General features: G+C 60.4%; 5 protein-coding genes and 2 non-coding genes across 7 annotated transcripts; 3 read left to right on the top strand and 4 right to left on the bottom strand.

Annotated features, from left to right (window-relative positions):
* Positions 1 to 2,454: 2,454 nt before the first annotated feature.
* A1Q1_t225 lies at positions 2,455 to 2,544 on the top strand. Its single transcript has one exon. It is a non-coding gene; the product is annotated as a tRNA-Lys (tRNA).
* A 478-nt stretch (positions 2,545 to 3,022) lies between these two features.
* On the bottom strand, positions 3,023 to 3,103 carry A1Q1_t213. The gene has a single exon. It is a non-coding gene; the product is annotated as a tRNA-Phe (tRNA).
* Positions 3,104 to 4,605: 1,502 nt separating this feature from the next.
* A1Q1_08139 (uncharacterized protein) lies at positions 4,606 to 5,666 on the top strand (the record flags this gene model as incomplete). Its single annotated transcript, XM_014326286.1, has 2 exons — positions 4,606 to 4,962; positions 5,064 to 5,666. The coding sequence occupies 2 exons, from the start codon at positions 4,606 to 4,608 to the stop codon at positions 5,664 to 5,666; spliced, it is 960 nt and encodes a 319-aa protein (XP_014181761.1).
* A 122-nt stretch (positions 5,667 to 5,788) lies between these two features.
* On the bottom strand, positions 5,789 to 8,247 carry A1Q1_08138 (uncharacterized protein; the record flags this gene model as incomplete). Its single annotated transcript, XM_014326285.1, has 6 exons — positions 5,789 to 6,224; positions 6,400 to 6,594; positions 6,651 to 6,675; positions 6,751 to 7,601; positions 7,773 to 8,169; positions 8,232 to 8,247. The coding sequence occupies 6 exons, from the start codon at positions 8,245 to 8,247 to the stop codon at positions 5,789 to 5,791; spliced, it is 1,920 nt and encodes a 639-aa protein (XP_014181760.1).
* A 377-nt stretch (positions 8,248 to 8,624) lies between these two features.
* Positions 8,625 to 9,417, top strand: A1Q1_08137 (ribosomal protein; the record flags this gene model as incomplete). Its single annotated transcript, XM_014326284.1, has 2 exons — positions 8,625 to 9,254; positions 9,313 to 9,417. 2 exons carry the CDS (start codon positions 8,625 to 8,627, stop codon positions 9,415 to 9,417), a joined length of 735 nt encoding a protein of 244 aa, XP_014181759.1.
* Positions 9,418 to 10,098: 681 nt separating this feature from the next.
* Positions 10,099 to 11,547, bottom strand: A1Q1_08136 (uncharacterized protein; the record flags this gene model as incomplete). Its single annotated transcript, XM_014326283.1, has 3 exons — positions 10,099 to 10,777; positions 10,834 to 11,382; positions 11,453 to 11,547. The coding sequence occupies 3 exons, from the start codon at positions 11,545 to 11,547 to the stop codon at positions 10,099 to 10,101; spliced, it is 1,323 nt and encodes a 440-aa protein (XP_014181758.1).
* Positions 11,548 to 13,364: 1,817 nt separating this feature from the next.
* On the bottom strand, positions 13,365 to 17,468 carry A1Q1_08135 (Ser/Thr protein kinase; the record flags this gene model as incomplete). The annotated part of the gene is made up of 4 exons (XM_014326282.1): positions 13,365 to 16,123; positions 16,197 to 16,623; positions 16,682 to 16,751; positions 16,966 to 17,468. 4 exons carry the CDS (start codon positions 17,466 to 17,468, stop codon positions 13,365 to 13,367), a joined length of 3,759 nt encoding a protein of 1,252 aa, XP_014181757.1.
* Positions 17,469 to 17,567: the final 99 nt, after the last annotated feature.

Genomic DNA, 17,567 nt, shown 5'->3' with positions numbered 1-17,567 from the left:
ACCGTGCTGCCACATCGCTCTGATCATTGGCCGGTGGAGCTTACGACGCTTGTCTCAGTGTGCCGCCAAGGAACGACCGACCTTCTCGGATGTTTAACCTGGAGCCACCGAGCCACTGCGGGGCTGTGACTGGCTCAAGTCGTACTCCTGGGAGCCTTCGAAGGGTGTCTTTGCCGTAGAACATGCGAAAGTAGGGGGTGAGTCACATGTGCCTTGGCCGAGGGTGACCATTACGGGCGACCATTACGGGCGACCATTACGGGCGACCGTGAATTACCTCGCAGGTGACTTGTCTTGTTCGCTTCCGCAGGCGTACGCAATTTCGATCTCGGACAAGCGCCTGTTGGTTGGCGTGCTTGGCGGGTGAGCGATGTTTCACCGCGGCCATCGATGGCACGTATATTAAACGCTAAACATCCCGCTGGCCGCGTGTAGACGTGGACTCAGATCCCCCATAGGCCCGATTTCTCAACAGAATCACATCAAGTTGCCGCGTCTCTTCGATATGCAACGTTGCGCCGTTCTCAGACGAGACCACGTTGGCCTCGGGAGCGGTCTATGACGTCGCAACTTCTATCCGCGGCCAAGCCGCTGCGACCAGTCTGGAGAAACGAAACAGCGGTGCGCTACCGATGTCAGCGTGACATGGTGGGACACGGAGTGGGCATCCGCAAGCCTTAAAGCGCACGGATAGGTTCCAGGAGAGAGTTGGGAATTGGAGTACGCAGTCTCAACACTTAATCTGAGTAGCAATCGAGGTTGGCGTGCCGTTACTCGCCCTCTCGGCCAGACGTCGCGGCTCTGCCGATTCTCCAGTGTGCGGAGGATTTGCCGACGAGAGACCCGGAAACACAAGCCAGTTCCGGGCTCATTCAGAAATGTGCAGCTGTCTGTTGTGGACTGAGATTCTTCATGCGACGTCCTCTGTCGGTCACTCTCCATGCCTGTCCAAACGGGTCGTCTCCGGCTCAGCAAAGCAGCATGCAAAATCGCGAACGCGTTGGCGGGATCTGGATAGATCCGCCAGCTCCTTGCGCCTTTGAGCATGCTCCATACTCGACGGAGGATGACTTGGAGTAAATTCAAGTACTTTGCGAGCTGGAGCCTCAAGTTCCTGTTCGAGACATCTTTGAACTCATGCTAACGCCTGACGTTTCACATACGCAGCTATTGCCACGGGAGCGAGCCTCAATGCTATAGGGAAATGCGAATCCACTTCGACGACTTTTATTTCGACTGCACAACTCTCAACAACTACTGGTGGTGGAGTAGGATTTATGGAAGTGTGAGTGACAAGAAGGTTCGCACTACTGGCGATAAACGGAAGGTCAACCTCGTAACGAGGTATTTGACGTAACATCTTCTGAAGCTGATGCCGAACAGAATTCCTTCGGCCTCCATTCATGCATACCAAAGTCTGCGTCGTGAGCGCGTTTGTAATTGGCTCCCGATGCCTTTGTCGGGTCGCGACTACCGCATCGGGCTCAAGATCTTCGGTCATGACGGAAATCGGTGTCGGGCGAAGCGCATGTCCGAGAGGCGGTGCAATCCAAGGGACGAGGTCTCGGAGTAACGCGCCCGAGATCTCTAGGCCTGCCTGTATGCCGGCAACCACAGCGCTTGACTAAACCAAACCCGACGTCGCTCCCCTGCACGATGGAGGCTCTCGGTGCTCCTTTGGTTAGCGCCAGCAGATCTTGTGACGCGACTCGAAGCTGGGTCTCTCCCCCCCTCTCTCTGACCCGAAACTTATTCAAGCCAGATCGCCGAGAGCCTGTGCATAGCATTAGCCAACCTCGGTACTATCTTGCTCTGATTGTTCGGGGGCTGCGCCTTGGAAACTCGACCGGCGAGAATCAACGACTGAGAGTCGGGGCGCGTCGCTGCCATCTGCGAGAACAAGGAAAAATCGCCGAAGTAAGCTTTCTTAGCGCTTCGAACCGAGATTAACGTTCCTGGGCCCGGAGTCCTGGCTATGGGTAGGTAATGGCATTGCCTCGGTTATGGCGAGCTAAACTTTGGTGGATATTGCTGTTCCGCCACATGCGCTTACAGGACGAGAATGACGAGGGGCATAGTCCTGTCCTCCTTCGATACAGAGGGCCCTTGTTCAAGGACCTTTTTGGCTGATCCCTGTCCACAACGGATCAGTGGGCGGTCCGAGGAGGGCAATCAGTCGATCATGAGGGAAGCCGCCGACAAGGCGCCGAGGGTAATGAGGCCAAGGAGTAGGTGCCAGATGGGCGGTACACCCGCCCGAACTGATCTGTTGATCTTTGCTCCTACATTGCTACCCTGCTACAGACGCAATGTCTCCTCTCAGTGGCCGCGACTGGATACTACAAGCTCCCCTCATGATACAAGCAGCCTCTGCGCTGTAGGAGGCTGTTGCAGTCGGCTGCGATCGATCTGGCTCGCAGTCTCCTCATAGGCGGCCCAGAATTTTCCCCGCAAGCCTCGTTATATCAGTCGGTAGATAGTGTGACTCTTACGCAGTAAAGCCGATTGATCACACAGTCATGGGTTCGAGCCCCATACGAGGCTTCCTTTTTCTCGTCTGTGGCTTCGTCCCATTCCCGCCCGGCCGTGCAGCGAGGCTGAAGATCATCGAGATCGTCAGCGAAAGTCCCACTGCAGAGTCTTCCAGTGTGTGGCGCATCGAACGCGGAGGGCACGAATTCGCGGACTGACACCTTCATGTAGGAAGGTACTCTCGTACCTGGTTGGCGGCAACCTCCGCAACCGCCGTACGAACCTGTCACAACAGCAATGCCGATGCGCATTCACGAATGGTCGTCAGTGGTGCCGAGCTACAGAGAGCGGGTGCGGCGCACACTCATGCACAAACACGAACTATCAGATTCGCTAGCAGCACATTTGCGAGGCTCGAACGAAGTATCCACTCCTATTGGGCGTCCGTTGATTTTCAACCTGCTGACCCCGCCACCGCCACCCCTATTCGCTCGCCGGTGAGCTTCCAAAAAAGTCGTGCTCCGTCGTCGTCTCCGAAGAGGAACAGCAATGGGACGAGGGCGGATCGAACGCCCGACCTCAAGAATTGAGTATCTTCACTCTCGCGCTCTCCCAACTGAGCTATCATCCCAAGATTCGTTCTGTAGAACTCTCGCGGCGCCGCGCAGAAGCCCGCTGGCGGCGGTGGCGGACGGACTTGGGTTATCGGGACACTGTGTCGCGTGGGAGAAGGTCTCAAGATCATGGGACGCTTACAACTCCGCTACGTGCGCGCAGGACAGCGATACGCCGATAGGCAGAGTGCATAGTCCACTGGGAGAGATGGGAAACGAACACTCAAAATCGTAAGTGACGCCTCTTCTCTGAGGGAGGGCAACCTCGGAAACTGCAGCTGCGGGACAGCGACTAACCGAGAGCGGCAGCGCCTCCGAGGACGTATCGTCCGCGCAACTGTCCTTGCAGCGGAGTTTCAATAACGTAGAGCAAGGCTGCCGCGCCATCCCGCGAGACTTTCACGGTCGTGAGGGTGGCCCCCGTGCAATCCCCGTATATTTGGCTTTCGAGCCTTCAGCGCCCGGGGTCAAACGGGTTCTCAGTAGCGTATCGGCCCAACGCCGAGTGGGGAAGTTCTGGCGCTCCACCTCTCCACCAACGGTAGCCATTGATCGACCGACGACATGAGACGATCAGGGCGAGTCGTACTGTAGATGGCGTTTCAGCAGGAGAGGGCAGCAGGTGGCGAGCGTGATCTGGCTGGCAGGACTGGGCCTGGAATCAGCGCAGGAATCTCGCAACAGTAGACGTACCTCTTGACAGGCCTGCGTCACCAAAATCTCGGTTCGTTCCACCCATGCGTCTGTAGTTTCCAGCAGGCGATCCCGGAAGCACTGGCATTCGGTGGCAGCTTGCTTCCTATCCTGTCAGTTGATCTGTCGGACACCATCGCAGATACTGGCAGCTCGTCGATCGCGGCCAGAACAAACCCCGTCCTGTCCTAAGTCGCCCCACGTCGCCTATCCAGCTATGGCGACAAGTCATCGCTTGCTCGCACGCTGTGCCGCCACAGCAAGCTCGCCCCGCCTCACAGGCTCAAGATGAAAGGGCAGATGGCCCATTCGATATGCCCAAGCGCAGAGACCGGCCCGGTGCTGGGCAAGGCGGTTCGTCCAGGATGGCAGATACAACGTCATGTGGGTGCTCTCCCACTGATAAAAACCATGAGTGTGGGACGTTCATGAGGAAGTGAGCTGAGATGAGTGGACATGTGGGCATGGTTAGTGTGGTGATACTTCGTGGTCCAGTCTACCATTGTCGCCATCTCCTCACGAGTCCACTCAGCCTCGGTGGCTGCTCCGCAGTCTTCACCTCCTAGCTTGATCGTTACATTGCTCAGCAACCGACAGATGGGAGAGCAGGGGTGCGAGTGCGCGCCGGCGTGTTACGAGCACGCTGAAGAGGGGGAACAGTCGCACATACAAAGTGTCTTCTCCGGTTACGGCGTCATGAACGCGCGGCGGAATCAAAATCTCCCCTCTTTGAACTGGACACCAGAGTGGAGGCCGACCACGCCCAACATTTCGGTCTTCCTCCCTCTTACAAGCTTACCACATCCTCCATCACTCACCTACCACGATGTCCTCCCCGAGACGTGAAGAGGGCGAGACACCCGCACCCACGAACGCCGGAGACGCCGACATGAAGCCTGCCGCCGCTTCCCCGCCACCATCGCAACCCGACGCCGGATCCGACACGAAGAAGCGGAAAGAGCTCGACGGCGGCGACGCCGAGATGAAGGACGAGTCGAAAGGCGACTCGAAGGACGAGACGAAGCAGGAGGAAAAGGAGGAGGGAGAAGCGGAGGAGAAGCCGAAGCCGGAGAAGCGCCGGCGGATAGACGACGGCAAGCGCTCGGCGCGCATGTTTGGGAATATCCTCGGCACGCTGCGCAAGTTCCAGGACGACGAGGGCAAGACGAAGAAGAGCGAGGCGGTGAGTAAAAAGCAAAGCGAGTGCAGCGGGCCATTTGCACTTCGAGCTGCTGTGGTGCAGCCAGCTGCCCTAGAAGTAAAGCGGCAAGCTGACATCCCCAGGCCCAGCGCCGTGCCGCGACGCAATCACGGATAGCAGCGCGTCTGCAGACGGATGCGATCCAGTCCTCGGCCCTGCTAGCGGCTGAGCGCGAGCTGCGCGCCGTCCAAAGCGCCCTGGCGGCCGATACATTCCTCGACCGCCAGCTCGCCGCCGAGGCGCGGCACCAGCTCCTCGACTCCGCCAAGGGATACCTTTCCACGACGCCTTCGCCTCCCCTCTCTCGCGCCGGTCTCGGCGCCTCTTCCGCACCCCGGCATCCGTCCCGAAACGCCATGAACGCTGTCCAGCCCGACCAGCTCTTCCCCGGCGACCTTCTGCCCAGTGCATCAGTCGCGAGCGCCAAGGGCATCAGCGCGCTGTACTTCCTCCCCAAGATCCTCACGCCGGAACAGGAGGACACGCTCAGACGGCAAGAGCGCGATGTTGCGGAGTTGATCGAGAGGGAGAAGAGCCAGATCGAGGGGGAGAGGGAACGGCATGCCGAGACGCGCGCGGCGCAGGGGAAGAAGCTCCGCGAGCTGCGACAGAGGGTCGATGAGCTCCGCGCACAGGAGAAGGAGAAGCACGTGCAGAAGGGCCAGGAGATGGACGTGGAAGCGTGATGAGCCTCTTGTTTAGAGCGAGTTCCAATAGATCACGAGAGTGTGACTTTGAGTGTATGCAACATGTGGACATAATGATGACATGACACAGGTATATGGTACAGAATGCTTCCCTCGAACTACTAACTCGAGAGCAAGTCGCCGAGGAGCTGCCTCGCTCCTCCTTTTGTCTCCTTGGGGGGCTCTTCCTCCGTCCCCGTCTCGGCAGCGCTCTGGAGGGCCATGCGCTTCAACCGCTCCAGCTCGACTGTCAGCTCGAGGTTCTCCCGCTCGAGCTTCTCGGCCTTGCGGCGCGCGTTCTCCGCTACGTGCATGCAGAACTCGCGGTCCATCGTCTGCGGCTGCCGCTCCGGCTTCTCCTTCTCGGCGCGCTCGTTGGCCGGCGTGCCTGCCGTTGAGCTGGCGATGACGACGCGGTTCTCGAGGTGCCGGATCTGGTCGGCTTGTTCCCTGCACACGCGGTCGCGCGCGCGCAGCATGCCCTCCAGCTCGAAGCAGCGAGACTGGAACGTCTCGACGGCAGCCTTGGCATCACGCAGTTTCTGCACGTCCGAGTCCCTGATGTCAGCTCGTTCCAGCATCATAGCTCACCAGAGTAGCTGGCTGTCCGTCAACTGCTTGATTCGCGTCTCGTAGTCCTCAATGTGCCTGATCTTGGGCATCGCCTCGAGCAGCTCGCTCTGGAGCGCGAAACGTCTGTATGGTCAGCTTCGAGGGGGTTTCCACAGCTCACTCGTTCTTGACCTGGGCAAGCTCGTCGCGCTGCTTCTGCACCGTGCTCTTGAGCTCGGCAATGTCGCTCTTCAGCGCCGTACCCTCGGTCTGCCACTGACGCCTCTCTTCGCGGAAGGAAGACACCTTGTCACGCAGCTGCTCCTGCCACTTGACGTGCTTCGCCTGCGCCTGGCTGCTCTCGGCACGTTGATGACTGAGCTCAGCAGTCAGGTCCGCGATCGTCTTGGTCTGCTCCTTGACGCGGTTCACGAAAGTGTGGATCTCGGCCTCGTCACTGTTAAACCGGAGCGAGTTGCGGTGCAAACGGCCAATGTCTCATGTCAGCTGGTGCAAGTATCAAAGAGCTTACGGTAGACGAATTGTTTGCGCAGCCGCTCAGCGTAAAGCGCCTCGAGGCGGAGGAGCTCGTTCTCCTCCTTCAGGCGCTCAATGTCGTCGCCCCCTTCTTCCGGGAGCAGGGACTGCTCCCTCTTCATCTCGACGGTCGGCAACGGCTTGTCGGGCACGGGCACGCGGAAGAAGTCAAACATCTGATCCGGTTCCGAAGCGTGGGACATGAGGTGGGCCATGGACACGAACTCGGATGGGTCCCACTTGTCCCAGCGGCGCGAGTCGTCGTCGAGTTCTGCGTCAGAAGTGAACGTGATGATGGAGGGGTGCAGCTGGAAGTCACTGATGAGCGGGACAAGGCGGGTCGACAGGATGTTCGCCTCCCACACCTCGTTCCACGGAACGGCGTACAGCGCCTCGACACCCTTGCTGTTCAGGTATCCCTCGGGGTTACGTGTGAAGGCAATGACGTTCGACGGCCAAGCGCCGTACAGGCACACGAGAAAGAGCTCAACGACACGCTTCTCCGTCGCGTTCGGCGCGAGGATCTCGCTGTCTCGACCAGCGCACACCTCCCAGTGTTGGTTGGGAGCCGGCTCCGGTGTCCGCGTCACTGCACTCAGCGACGTCAGGCCGGCATCGACGAACGGTCTGTCGCGCCATGACACGGCTCGTCCAAGGATGACCATGAGTGTCGGGACATGCTTTGTTAACAGCGGCAGGGAGAAGGGAAGGATCGTGACGAGCATTGACAGCGCGAGGGGGAAGAGCTGGTTCGACGTGTCAAAGAGGAGCATCTTGAGGATCGTACTGAAGCACTCGTGCGCCGCCATGCGGTACATGAACGTGTTGGGTGTCGGCGCCTCGGGACTGTATGGCTGCGAGAGGATAATGCTCTGGATCACCTCGGTGATGCCGAAACGCAGCGAGCGGCGCTGATACTCGGGAATGCACACGTCGAGAAAGGCCTGGATGTCAGCTAGTTCACAACGTGCGCACAGCAAGAACGGCGGAGTGCGAGTGCTCGGGGCTAGCGCTCACCTCGAGTTGTCCGTTCCCCATTTCACGATAACGTCCCTCGCCCTCCCTCTCGGGTGTCCCAGCGCAGCAGACCGCAGCCACGCGCGCCGGTCGTACCCTCCCTCCTGCAATCCCCTAACCGCATGCTCGATAACCTTCGCTCGTGCTGGCGCGTCCCTATCTTCGTCGTCTGCGGGATGGTCCGCGGCCCAGGCGAGTTCAATCTCCTCCGTCGCCTGCGTCGGTGTGAGCACCGCCGCAGCCTGGCGATACTGTTGCGCGCTTCTGGGGTCGGATTGTCCGCTGCCAGACGTGCCAAACTTCCCTCGAGGGCGACGCCATCCGCCGCATCCCCCGAGAAATGGAGCGAGGACAGGTCCTGCGGGAACCCCTCGAGCTTGGCGAGGACTGGTGTCAGCTAGGGTGATCAACGGCTGTACAGCTGAGAAGATGAGAAGGAAGGGGGAGGAGAGTACGCACCTTCTTTCGCGGACATGGTCACCGTCGCTTTATTCTTGGATTGCTGTGAATGATGGTTGTTGACAGCACGCTCGGAGGTGTACGGAGGAAGTTGCAAGGTGCAAGGCAGCGGCCATCAACAGGCTATGACGGTGATGGCCTTAGTCCTTCCCTGCGTGCATGCGGTGATGACCTCACGTGTGCGGGCGGGCGGGGGCAATTTGCCACCTGCGGTATGCTCCCTGGGTGGTCACCGCCTGGTGGAGGTCACCTGGGGTGATATCTGGTTCCGTGCAGATTTCTGAAGATTTCGGCGGGCTGGTGGATGCCGTCCGGACTGGCTGGGCGCGCAGATCAGCTACTCCTCGCAAACAACACCTCCCTCATCACCCCCAAACCTAACCACTCAACACCATGCCGAAGTCAAAACGTCAGCGCGTGACGACGCTCTCGAAGACGCCGATCCGGACGACGAAGGCGTCGAAGGCAGCGCTCGTGAACGAGATCCAAAAGGCGATCGACGAGTACGACCACGTCTTCCTGTTCTCGGTCGGCGACATGCGGAACGAGGGCCTGAAGGAGGTCCGGCAGCAGTGGCGCGGCACTGGACGTATGTTCTTCGGCAAGACGCGCGTCATGGCCAAGGCGCTCGGCATCAACGACGAGACGGAGTACGAGGAGGGGCTGGGCCAGCTCGGCCGCCGGCTCAAGGGCCCCGTCGGACTGTTCCTCACGTCGCACCCCGTCGAGGACACGAAGGAGTGGTTCGACACCTGGGTCAAGAAGGAGTATGCCCGCCAGGGCAACCCTGCCACTGAGACCATCACGCTCCCCAAGGGCCCCCTCCTTACGCCGTACTCGGCGGACGGGAGCGGCGACCCCCTCCCCCACTCAATGGACCCGCAGCTTCGCCAGCTCGGCCTCGACACGCTCCTCGTCAAGGGCGTTCCGTCCCTGCGCGAGGAGACTGTGCTCTGCAAGGAGGGCGAGAAGCTCAGCTCCGAGAAGTGCCGTATCCTGAAGCTGCTTGCTATCCAGATGGCCGTGAGTCCTTCTCTTTCTCTTTCTATCTCGCCTGCGCGCACTCATGCTAACCTTACAGGAGTTCAAGATCCACCTCGGATCACACTGGAGCAAGGGCACCGGCTTTGTCGAGGGCAAGGAGCTCGACGCAGAGGGCGAGGGAATGGACGAGGACGACGACTAGACTTGATCGATCGATATTTCTGTACATGCATTCGGTTTCTTTCTGTATCACATAATGTGTGTCCGACTTCTGTCCTCTGTTGTCCATCACGGCCGGCCTAAACTGGATCTCTCAGTTCTATGCAGAGCACGCCGAGCAAGCAGAGCTTCCCACGCCCGTCTTAGTTGTGCTCGGCGACACCTCGGATGATAGCTCAGCGGACCACTCACATGACGTTTTTTGTCGTCTGCTGCGCCGAGGTTTTTCCACCACGCTCCGCCTATCGATTGTTTACGTCTTTCCAGAAATTTTGGAAACAATTTTGGTCCACCCGTCGACCTTGCTCGCGTGACCACTCCAAGTTATATGACCAGTGTAAATGCATCAAAGTACAGACAACAGGGATGATACAAACGAGATTGTTTTTGGATGGAGCTGCCGCGACATACAGAGTCGGCGGGGTAGTTGCTCCTTTTGGAGGGGGGTTGTTTTTGTCGGTGTCCGAACAGAAGTGTCTATAAAGCCGGGACTGAATCAAGTGTCCGCTGGGGAATCTCGAGGAGGTCTATCTATGGTGGTGTCACGGGCCGGGTGTGGCGGGCCGAGAAGAGAGCAGAGGAGATTATAGAGCAGATATAAGAGGGGCGGAGGAATACCAAGCAGGCGCAGCGCGGAGGAATACCAAGCAGGCGCAGCGGAGGACTATGACTTGTCCTCGTCCTGGCCGAGCATGGAGAGCAATCCTCCCATAGCGGCAACATTGCCGTGACCCGAGTTGATACTCCGGGTGAGATGGTACTTGAGCCCATTGGCCTGCTTGTACACCTTGCCGCATCCCTCGATCGGGCACCGGAAGCGCTTCTCGCCCTTCTCCTCTGGTGTTTGGTCTTTGGTGGCGTCCCCATTCTCCGTCTCGTTCGGCGGCGTCGCCGTCTGCGCCGCCTTCTTCTGCGCCTTCTTCAGCGCCTTGGCCGCCAGCTGCTCCTGCGATAGCTTGGGTGCTGGTGACGCGGGGGCGGGTTGCGGTTGCGGCGTCGGGTAGCTCAGCACGCTGGGCGGGACGCACGCCGGAGGCTGCAGGTTACTCGGCCGGAAGGCTGCGCTCCAGGGAGATGCCGAGGCAGAGGATATTCCGCCAGGCAGCGTGCCGGGGAGCGTGCCGGGAATGGAGCTGTTGAGGCTCAGAGCGGCGACCGCCGGCGGCCGGCTCAGCACGGACGGCTCGTCCATGTCCATATCCATGTCCATCATGCCCGGTGTCGAGGGGACGTCGGAGCTCATCGTGCCAATGTTGGAGGCGAACGTTGTCGTCTTGGTCTGCGCCGCATTGATGGCGGCCATGCGGACGTCGGCCGCGAGACCAGCGTGCTCCTCCTCGTAGCTGCCGTCAGCTCAGTCACCAGGGGGACGTCTTTGCTGATTTAAATGGATACTTACTGCTCAAGCAGCTCGTGCAGGCCACTCAGTTGTCGTCCGCAGCACGTAAAGTCCTTGACGTACTTGGCCTCGAGCTCGCGTTCACGGCCCTCAGCCTGACGCCCAAAGGACGTGCCAAGCGTGCCGCCGACGGAGCCCACAAAGCTCGCCCCACTCGCGCCGCCACTCCCGCTCAGTCCACTGCCCATGCTGCCGAACCCGGACCTAAGGCCGAAACCCGACGCGCCGAGGCTGCCCGTGAGCGAGCCCGGTCCCCACCGCGGCGGCGAGATGGACATGGCCATAGACGAGGAATAGGGGGAGGACCCCGGAGCGGCGGCGCCGAGCGCGAGCGCGCTAAACGTCAGAGCATTGTAGGACGCAGGGTGCAGGCCGGAGTGCGGGTTCGATGACGGGGAGCCGGATGGTCCGCCGGGGGGTGTCCTGTGATCTGTCAGCATGGTTGTCGACGGGTTCGGAGGAGCAGGAGCTTCCCAGGAAGGCGCCAGGATGCCAGGACTTCGGAGTATATCTGGACCCCACCTGGGAATCTGTGCTCCCGGAGCTGTCCTTGGGATTCCCGTGCATCTTCCTGGAGCTCGGGCCGCATCTTCGGCAGTCCCTCGCGTATCGTACTCACCCCTGCACGTTCAGCATGAACTGCCGGTCACCGAAGCTTGGTTGTCTCGTGACACCCCCGTTGGGGATGGGGAGGCAGCCCGGGGTCTGTTGCATGGCTGGTTAGGGTGGTGTGCTGAAATTTGCCGCTTGCTATTGCAGCTGCCACTGATTCGGATCGGTCGTGGGCGGGAGGCGGGAGTGTGATACTGTTGCAGTGTGCTGGGCAAGACGAAGGAGAGGGCGTCGAACTCTGCACAATCGAACTGCGAAGGCGTGTACGTGTGTGTACTTGATTGCGATGGGCGGCGGGGTAAGGTAATGTAGACAGGGACGATCAGCGGGTGGGGGGATCGCTGATGACGGTGCCCGGTGGTTGCGGTTCGTCGGTCGTGTGGGTGTGGGCTGAGTCAGGTGGAGGTGGAGTGTGTGTCTCGGTGTGTGATAACCTGAGAGGCGGCGGCGGCGGGGTAGTAAGCGAAGGATGAGAAGATGCTATGCGCTGGGTTGAGGTGGTGACTAGCGGGAGAGTGAGTGACGAAGTCGGCAAGGATGGTGTGTAGCTCGATGACCAAGTGAGGGTGCGAGGTGTCGATATGTCGATATCTGAGAATGTCAACGGAGGGGACGAAGGTGACCAAGGTCAGGTGCAACACCAAGTCGCTGCACAAATCTTACTTGCCCCTTTCGGCAATATTGCACCCGCCAGACCTCCAGACCCGCCAGGCCCGCACCCAGTCCAGCCAGCCAAGGTCCAGGCACCCACCCATCTTCAGGTCTCGTACTCTTGGCTTGCAAGCTGGCGAGGCTCGATCCACGCCATGTGCGCGTGCGCCATCCCATATCCCATCGGCGCATCGGCTTACAACCAAGCTCCTACGACTCATTTCGTCACAGCGTGCTTCGGATCCTTAGTAGTGGCGAGAACGAGATTCATAATCTGTTCAAGCTTGGGCACAGATCTCATAGCTTGGATAGGTCTCAGTGTGCGCGTGCGCGCGTGCGCAGCGTCTCAGGTCAGCCCCGTCGGGCGTTCAGTCGCGGTGACTGATCTACGCCGCCCAGCCGCTCAGCCGCTCAGCCGCTGCCACCGCCCACAAGTAGGCTTAATGCAGCGCACAGCCCAGCCCGTATCTGCATGCCAGAGGTGGGCAGAGACAGCGGCCCAGCTACACAGCGAGGAAGGCATGCAGTGGCAAGACCAATGGCAAAATTTTGATTTGATCCCGCACCCTGTTGCACCCTCCTTTGGATGCTTGGGTGGGAGAAGTAGGGGGAGAATTTGGCCGCGCTGGCCGCGCTGGCCGCGATCTGGCCGTCTGGATCGGGAATCTCCTGATCTCTAATCGAGCCAAGGGTTTGAGGGATCATGAGGGAGGGAGCAGACACCGGGTCCACCTCGGATACTCTGCAGCAGACAAGGGCTGGCTCGATTATCAATTCAGGCACACCAAATCATCGTCCAAGCCCGCGAGCGCCTGCTCGTCATCGCTCACTGATAGCAAGCATGAGCTGTGCCGGGTCCAATATGGCCCCACCGGCCACCGGCTTCTCACGTACGACATCGCACCATCACTATGCACGCTCCGCATGCTCCAGCCCCCATCCCGTGCTCCAACATATCTCAGCTGACTATCCTTGCCCATCACATCGCACATGCCCAGACATCGCCGGCGTATGGGAACAAAGGGAGCAATCACCTCGGTCGAGATCCGCAGCTAGTGTTAGTCATGAGGTTAACCAGCCTCCGTATCAGATAGCAAGCAGATGGATTGTATCGTATAACATACACTCTAATACAACGTTGTAAAATGCGTGAAGGAATAGTCACTAGCCACGGGGGTGCAGATCCGTGTCGTATGCTGTGTAGTGTCCCTGGTCCAGGTGCAGGTGCAGGTGCAGGTGTGTGAAGTGTGAGCGAATGGGTGCTCTATCTATTCCGCGATACTATCCCCCGACGAGATCCTCGGCCGTGGCAGATATGCCTTGCTGTTCGAAGCGGACAGGACCGGCCCTCGCTCGTCCCGCGGGCTGTTAGCCTTGGGCGTCACGGGCAGGTCCTGCGGGCTGTGGAGTCCTGGGACGTCGCTGAGGATCGAGCCCGCCGGCTCTTCCTGCTGCGCTGCGAGCGCAGAGGCGCGCGTGGGCGACGAACCAGGCGAGAGGGAAGGCACGCTGCCTGGCAGCGAGTGGGTATTGAGGCTGCCCAGGCTCGTCGTGCTCTCAGAGTTAACGGCGGCGTTGAGGCGCGAGGCAGCGCTGGCGACGGTCGTGTTGGCGGCCTGGTGAGCAGCCTGGGCGGCGTGGATCTGGCCAGCGCGCGAGCGAACGCTATTCCCTCGCGACAGTGCGCTCGACTTGCGTCGTCGCCCGAGCACCAGCCCGCAATCTTCGTCCGCGTCGGCGAAGCGGTCGTCGACCGTGTTAGAGTCCGCCGCGACTGCCGAGCCGGCGAGAGCCGAGAGGTGACCATTGCCGTTAGACTGGCCCTTCTGAGTCGTCTGGCCATTGAGGATCTCCATGCCTCCCGAAGGCGCCGTGTTCGTGCTCGCCGCCAGTAACGGCGCCGAGCTAGCATTGGGCGTGGTGCGGTTTCCGCTTGGGCTGGATTCACCCGAGGAGACACCGGCAGCCGTGTCGTTAACTAACGGCGAAGGTCGGGGGCGGTAGGAGTACGAGCTGGGAGGTCGGCCGAGTCGGTTCATGTCGAGTCCGCCGCCAGGACGAAGGAGGGACTGTGCGGTGCCTGTGCGCACTGGAGAGTGGGCTCCACCAGCACTGGCACGAGTGGGCGAAGTGGGGCCCGTACGGCGCGCAGCTTGCTTGTCGAGATCGCTGAGGCAGTGGGACAGGTTCCAGTCGGCGGGTGCTGACGAGAGACCGTGTCCCTTGGGTAAGCCATCACTGGAGGACGAGTCCTCCTCGTCCGAGTCAGGCACGTCCACGTCCCAGTCGAGGTCTTCGTCGTCAATCTCCATGACAGGGCGGTCACTCAGGTTCGAGCCGCGACGCAGAGGCATACCCTGGTCCTGCAGGAACCGCTGGTCCCAGCCGGATAACCGCTCAGGGCTGTGGAAGCCGTGGCTGCCTCGAGATGACGGCGAACCCGACTCGAACGTGTCCAAGCTCTGGCGGCGCGCAGACTCGTCAAAGCTTCGTCCGCGGAGCAGCTCGCTGCGTCCTTCGGTAGCGTGCGAGTCGATCGAGGACCCAAAGACGTTATCGTGGTCGTCCTGGCTGCCATAGTCGTGCTGGCTCTTAGACCGCATCGTCGACAGACCAGTGCCGCGGAGCGAACGCTGCTTGGTGATCTGGGCCGTGCGACCCATAATGGCGCCGAGTATGGATCCTGCTGACGAAGATGCGTTACTAGCGGATCTTGAGCGGAGCATCATCTCGGGCTCGACTAACGAGCGTCGGCGGCCATAATTGGAAGCGGTGGAGGCGGATTGCAGCTTCTCGAGCGACTGGATCGACCTCATCTGCCTGGGCGTATTGTCGACAGACTGAGACGAGGGCTGACGCAGGAACTCTTCGCTGTGCACCGGCTGCGTCGTGCTGGACGGGCTGCGATCAGCAGACTGGGATGCGCCCAGCTGCGAAGCAATGAGACCGACCGGTCGCGACGACTCGTCGCCCGAACCAGGCGCACTGGCACTAGTAGCTGCGCGGTTCGATGGGTTGCGGTGGAGGATAGATAACCTTCGTCCAAGGCTAGGTCCAGAAGCCGTGCTGGGAATCGAGTCTCCAGAAGCGACGCGGCGAGTGTTGGGAGTCTCCGAAGCAGAGGACGCCGCTGACTGATCGGCATTGTCGCTGCCGGTCACGCTGCGGCTCCGGTTGCGGTGGAAACCAAGGCGGTTCGAAAGCTTGGACAGGCCGCGCTTAAGCTTGTCGCGGATGCCGTTGCCTCGTGTGACAGCCGCGGCGACCTCCTCGTTGGTGACCGTGACGCAAGTCTGGTCGTGGATCGAGGTGCGGTTAAGCCAGCCTTGGGGGTCCTTCATGCCGCGGAGGGCGAAGGGGTGACGTTTAGCCTGGTCTAGGGTAATGCGCTGGCCGGCGTCCTTCTCCAACAGCCGCGACAGCAGATCCAAAGCTTCGCGCACCTCCTCCGTCGACTCTGGTCCGGACGTCGGAACCTGCTCCTTGCCCATGGTGGCGGGAATCTCATACTCGGCCGTCGGAATGACCTGCATGAGCAGGTACTCGTTCTGGGCGTCAAAGGGCGTTTTGCCAAAGAGCAGGCAGTAGAGCGTGACACCAAAAGCCCACACGTCGATCGCGTTCGTGATTGGACGTCGCTGGCGATTCGGGATCGTCGCGGTGGATTGCGATCGAGTGACCGAGAGCCGCGGGTCGTAGATCGACGAGCCCCTTGTTGCCGTAGGGGCGTCTTCCTGGGTCGTAGACGGCGGTCGGACAGTGAAAGTAGGAACCTTCTGGTCAGACGTCGCGCCGGGCGTTGGCGTTGGCTCGTCCGGGATCTCGGAGTAACACATTTCTGGAGCGAAGAATGCCGGGCTGCCGGCGGTCTTGGCGAGCTCAATGTCGTCGACATAGCCTCCGCCGTCGGCCGCGTACAGCGCCTCGGAGAAGTGCGAGCAGCCAAAGTCTGAGATCTTGACGACGTCACCGGAGCACAGCAGGTTGCTCGGCTTGATATCTCGGTGAATAACGCCCTGGTGATGCACTGCGATTGTGTCAGCTGGGGGAACCTGAAGGGCGGTGAAGGCAACATCGAAAGCGACTCAGAGGGCACGTACGGTATTCAAGACCAAGCAGTGTGTCGCGGAAGATCTTTCGCGTCTCGGCGATAGTAAGCGTTGGACGGTTGTCTTGCTTCCATCGAACTTCGCCACCCTGGCAGTACTCGAGAATCATGTAGACCTGCTTCGAGTCTGGGTCGTCGATGATCTCCTTGAGGGCGACGACGTTCGGGTGGTGCAGCTTCTTCAGGATGGCGATCTCTTTGCGCATCTCGTTCTCCGCGACGAGCTTTGCGCCCTCCCGTCCGCGCCTTCCGAATGGTGGCAAACGCTTCTTGCCATTGCGGTCGACAATCTTAATGGCGTAGAACGGGCCTTTGCCAGTGGCCAAATCGTTCTCCAGCTCGTCCTGAGACGCATCAACCGACATGTCGCGGCCCAAGCGAACGCGTCCGTGCGTGCCGTGACCAATCTCGTCGAGAACCTTGGAGAACAGTCAGCATGGGTCACGCTGGAGGAAAGCATAGATAACGACGACTCACCAAGTACTGATTGATGAGCTTCCGGCCCGTCTCGGGGTCGCGTTCCATGTTGAGTGTCTGCGTTTCGATGCTACGAGGGATCAGCATGTCGACTCATTGGAGGGAAGAGGATTGTCTGCATGATGAGGTGCAAGAACCCGTAGGCCGTAGTACGAGGTGCGAGGCCCGCAAGGATACCGTATCGTTGGGGCAGAATAACGGGTGCGTTTCGCGGTAGCGAGCAACACGGTCGTCGAGCACATACACGCCCGCACACACAGGGGAACAAGCGGGGTTTCACTTACACTTCCGATTCTGTAGGAGATCGCCGTCCGTCTGAGCTGTCGGCGCGCGACCTTCCTCCAGCCGTCCTAGTCGAGCTCGTCATAGCGGGAGAGACCTCTGCTCGCTCTGGACGATCACGCGTTGACCCTCTCCGGGACAGCACGCCACCGATGAAGCTGTTGTTCTTGGAAGCAGACGCTGACGGAGGGTTGGACGAGTGCAGGCCGGTCGACGACGTGTGGTTCGACGTAGGCTGGGACGAGGGGCCCGCGTGGGGGTCGGCGTAAGACGACGAGGCGTGTGCCGGGCGGCCCTCGGTCGCAGATGTCGTCGATGGACGACGGACCGAGCTGGCCGATGACGCAGACGCGGTTGCGCTCATTGCCGACGACTGTGGGGCCGCCATCGAGGTTGACGGACCTGGCTTGTGTCCGTGGGAGCCCCCCGCAACATTCTGCGACGATGCAGGGCCGTCCGCTATGCTGCTGAAGCTTATGTGCTCTCTTGGGGAGGGCAGGGACATGGCCGGTTGGGGGGCATGCACCGTCATGAGCCGATCGGTGCGCTGGGTTCAGAGGGGAGGGGCGGAGGTGAAGGGGGGCGGTGGGATGCAAGGGGAAGG

The sequence above is a fragment of the Trichosporon asahii genome (assembly GCF_000293215.1).
Source record: "Trichosporon asahii var. asahii CBS 2479 unplaced genomic scaffold scaffold00018, whole genome shotgun sequence".
Taxonomy (NCBI): Eukaryota; Fungi; Basidiomycota; class Tremellomycetes; order Trichosporonales; family Trichosporonaceae; genus Trichosporon; species Trichosporon asahii.
Note: the sequence above shows the minus strand (reverse complement) of the source record. Positions and strands in the feature narration are given on the sequence as shown.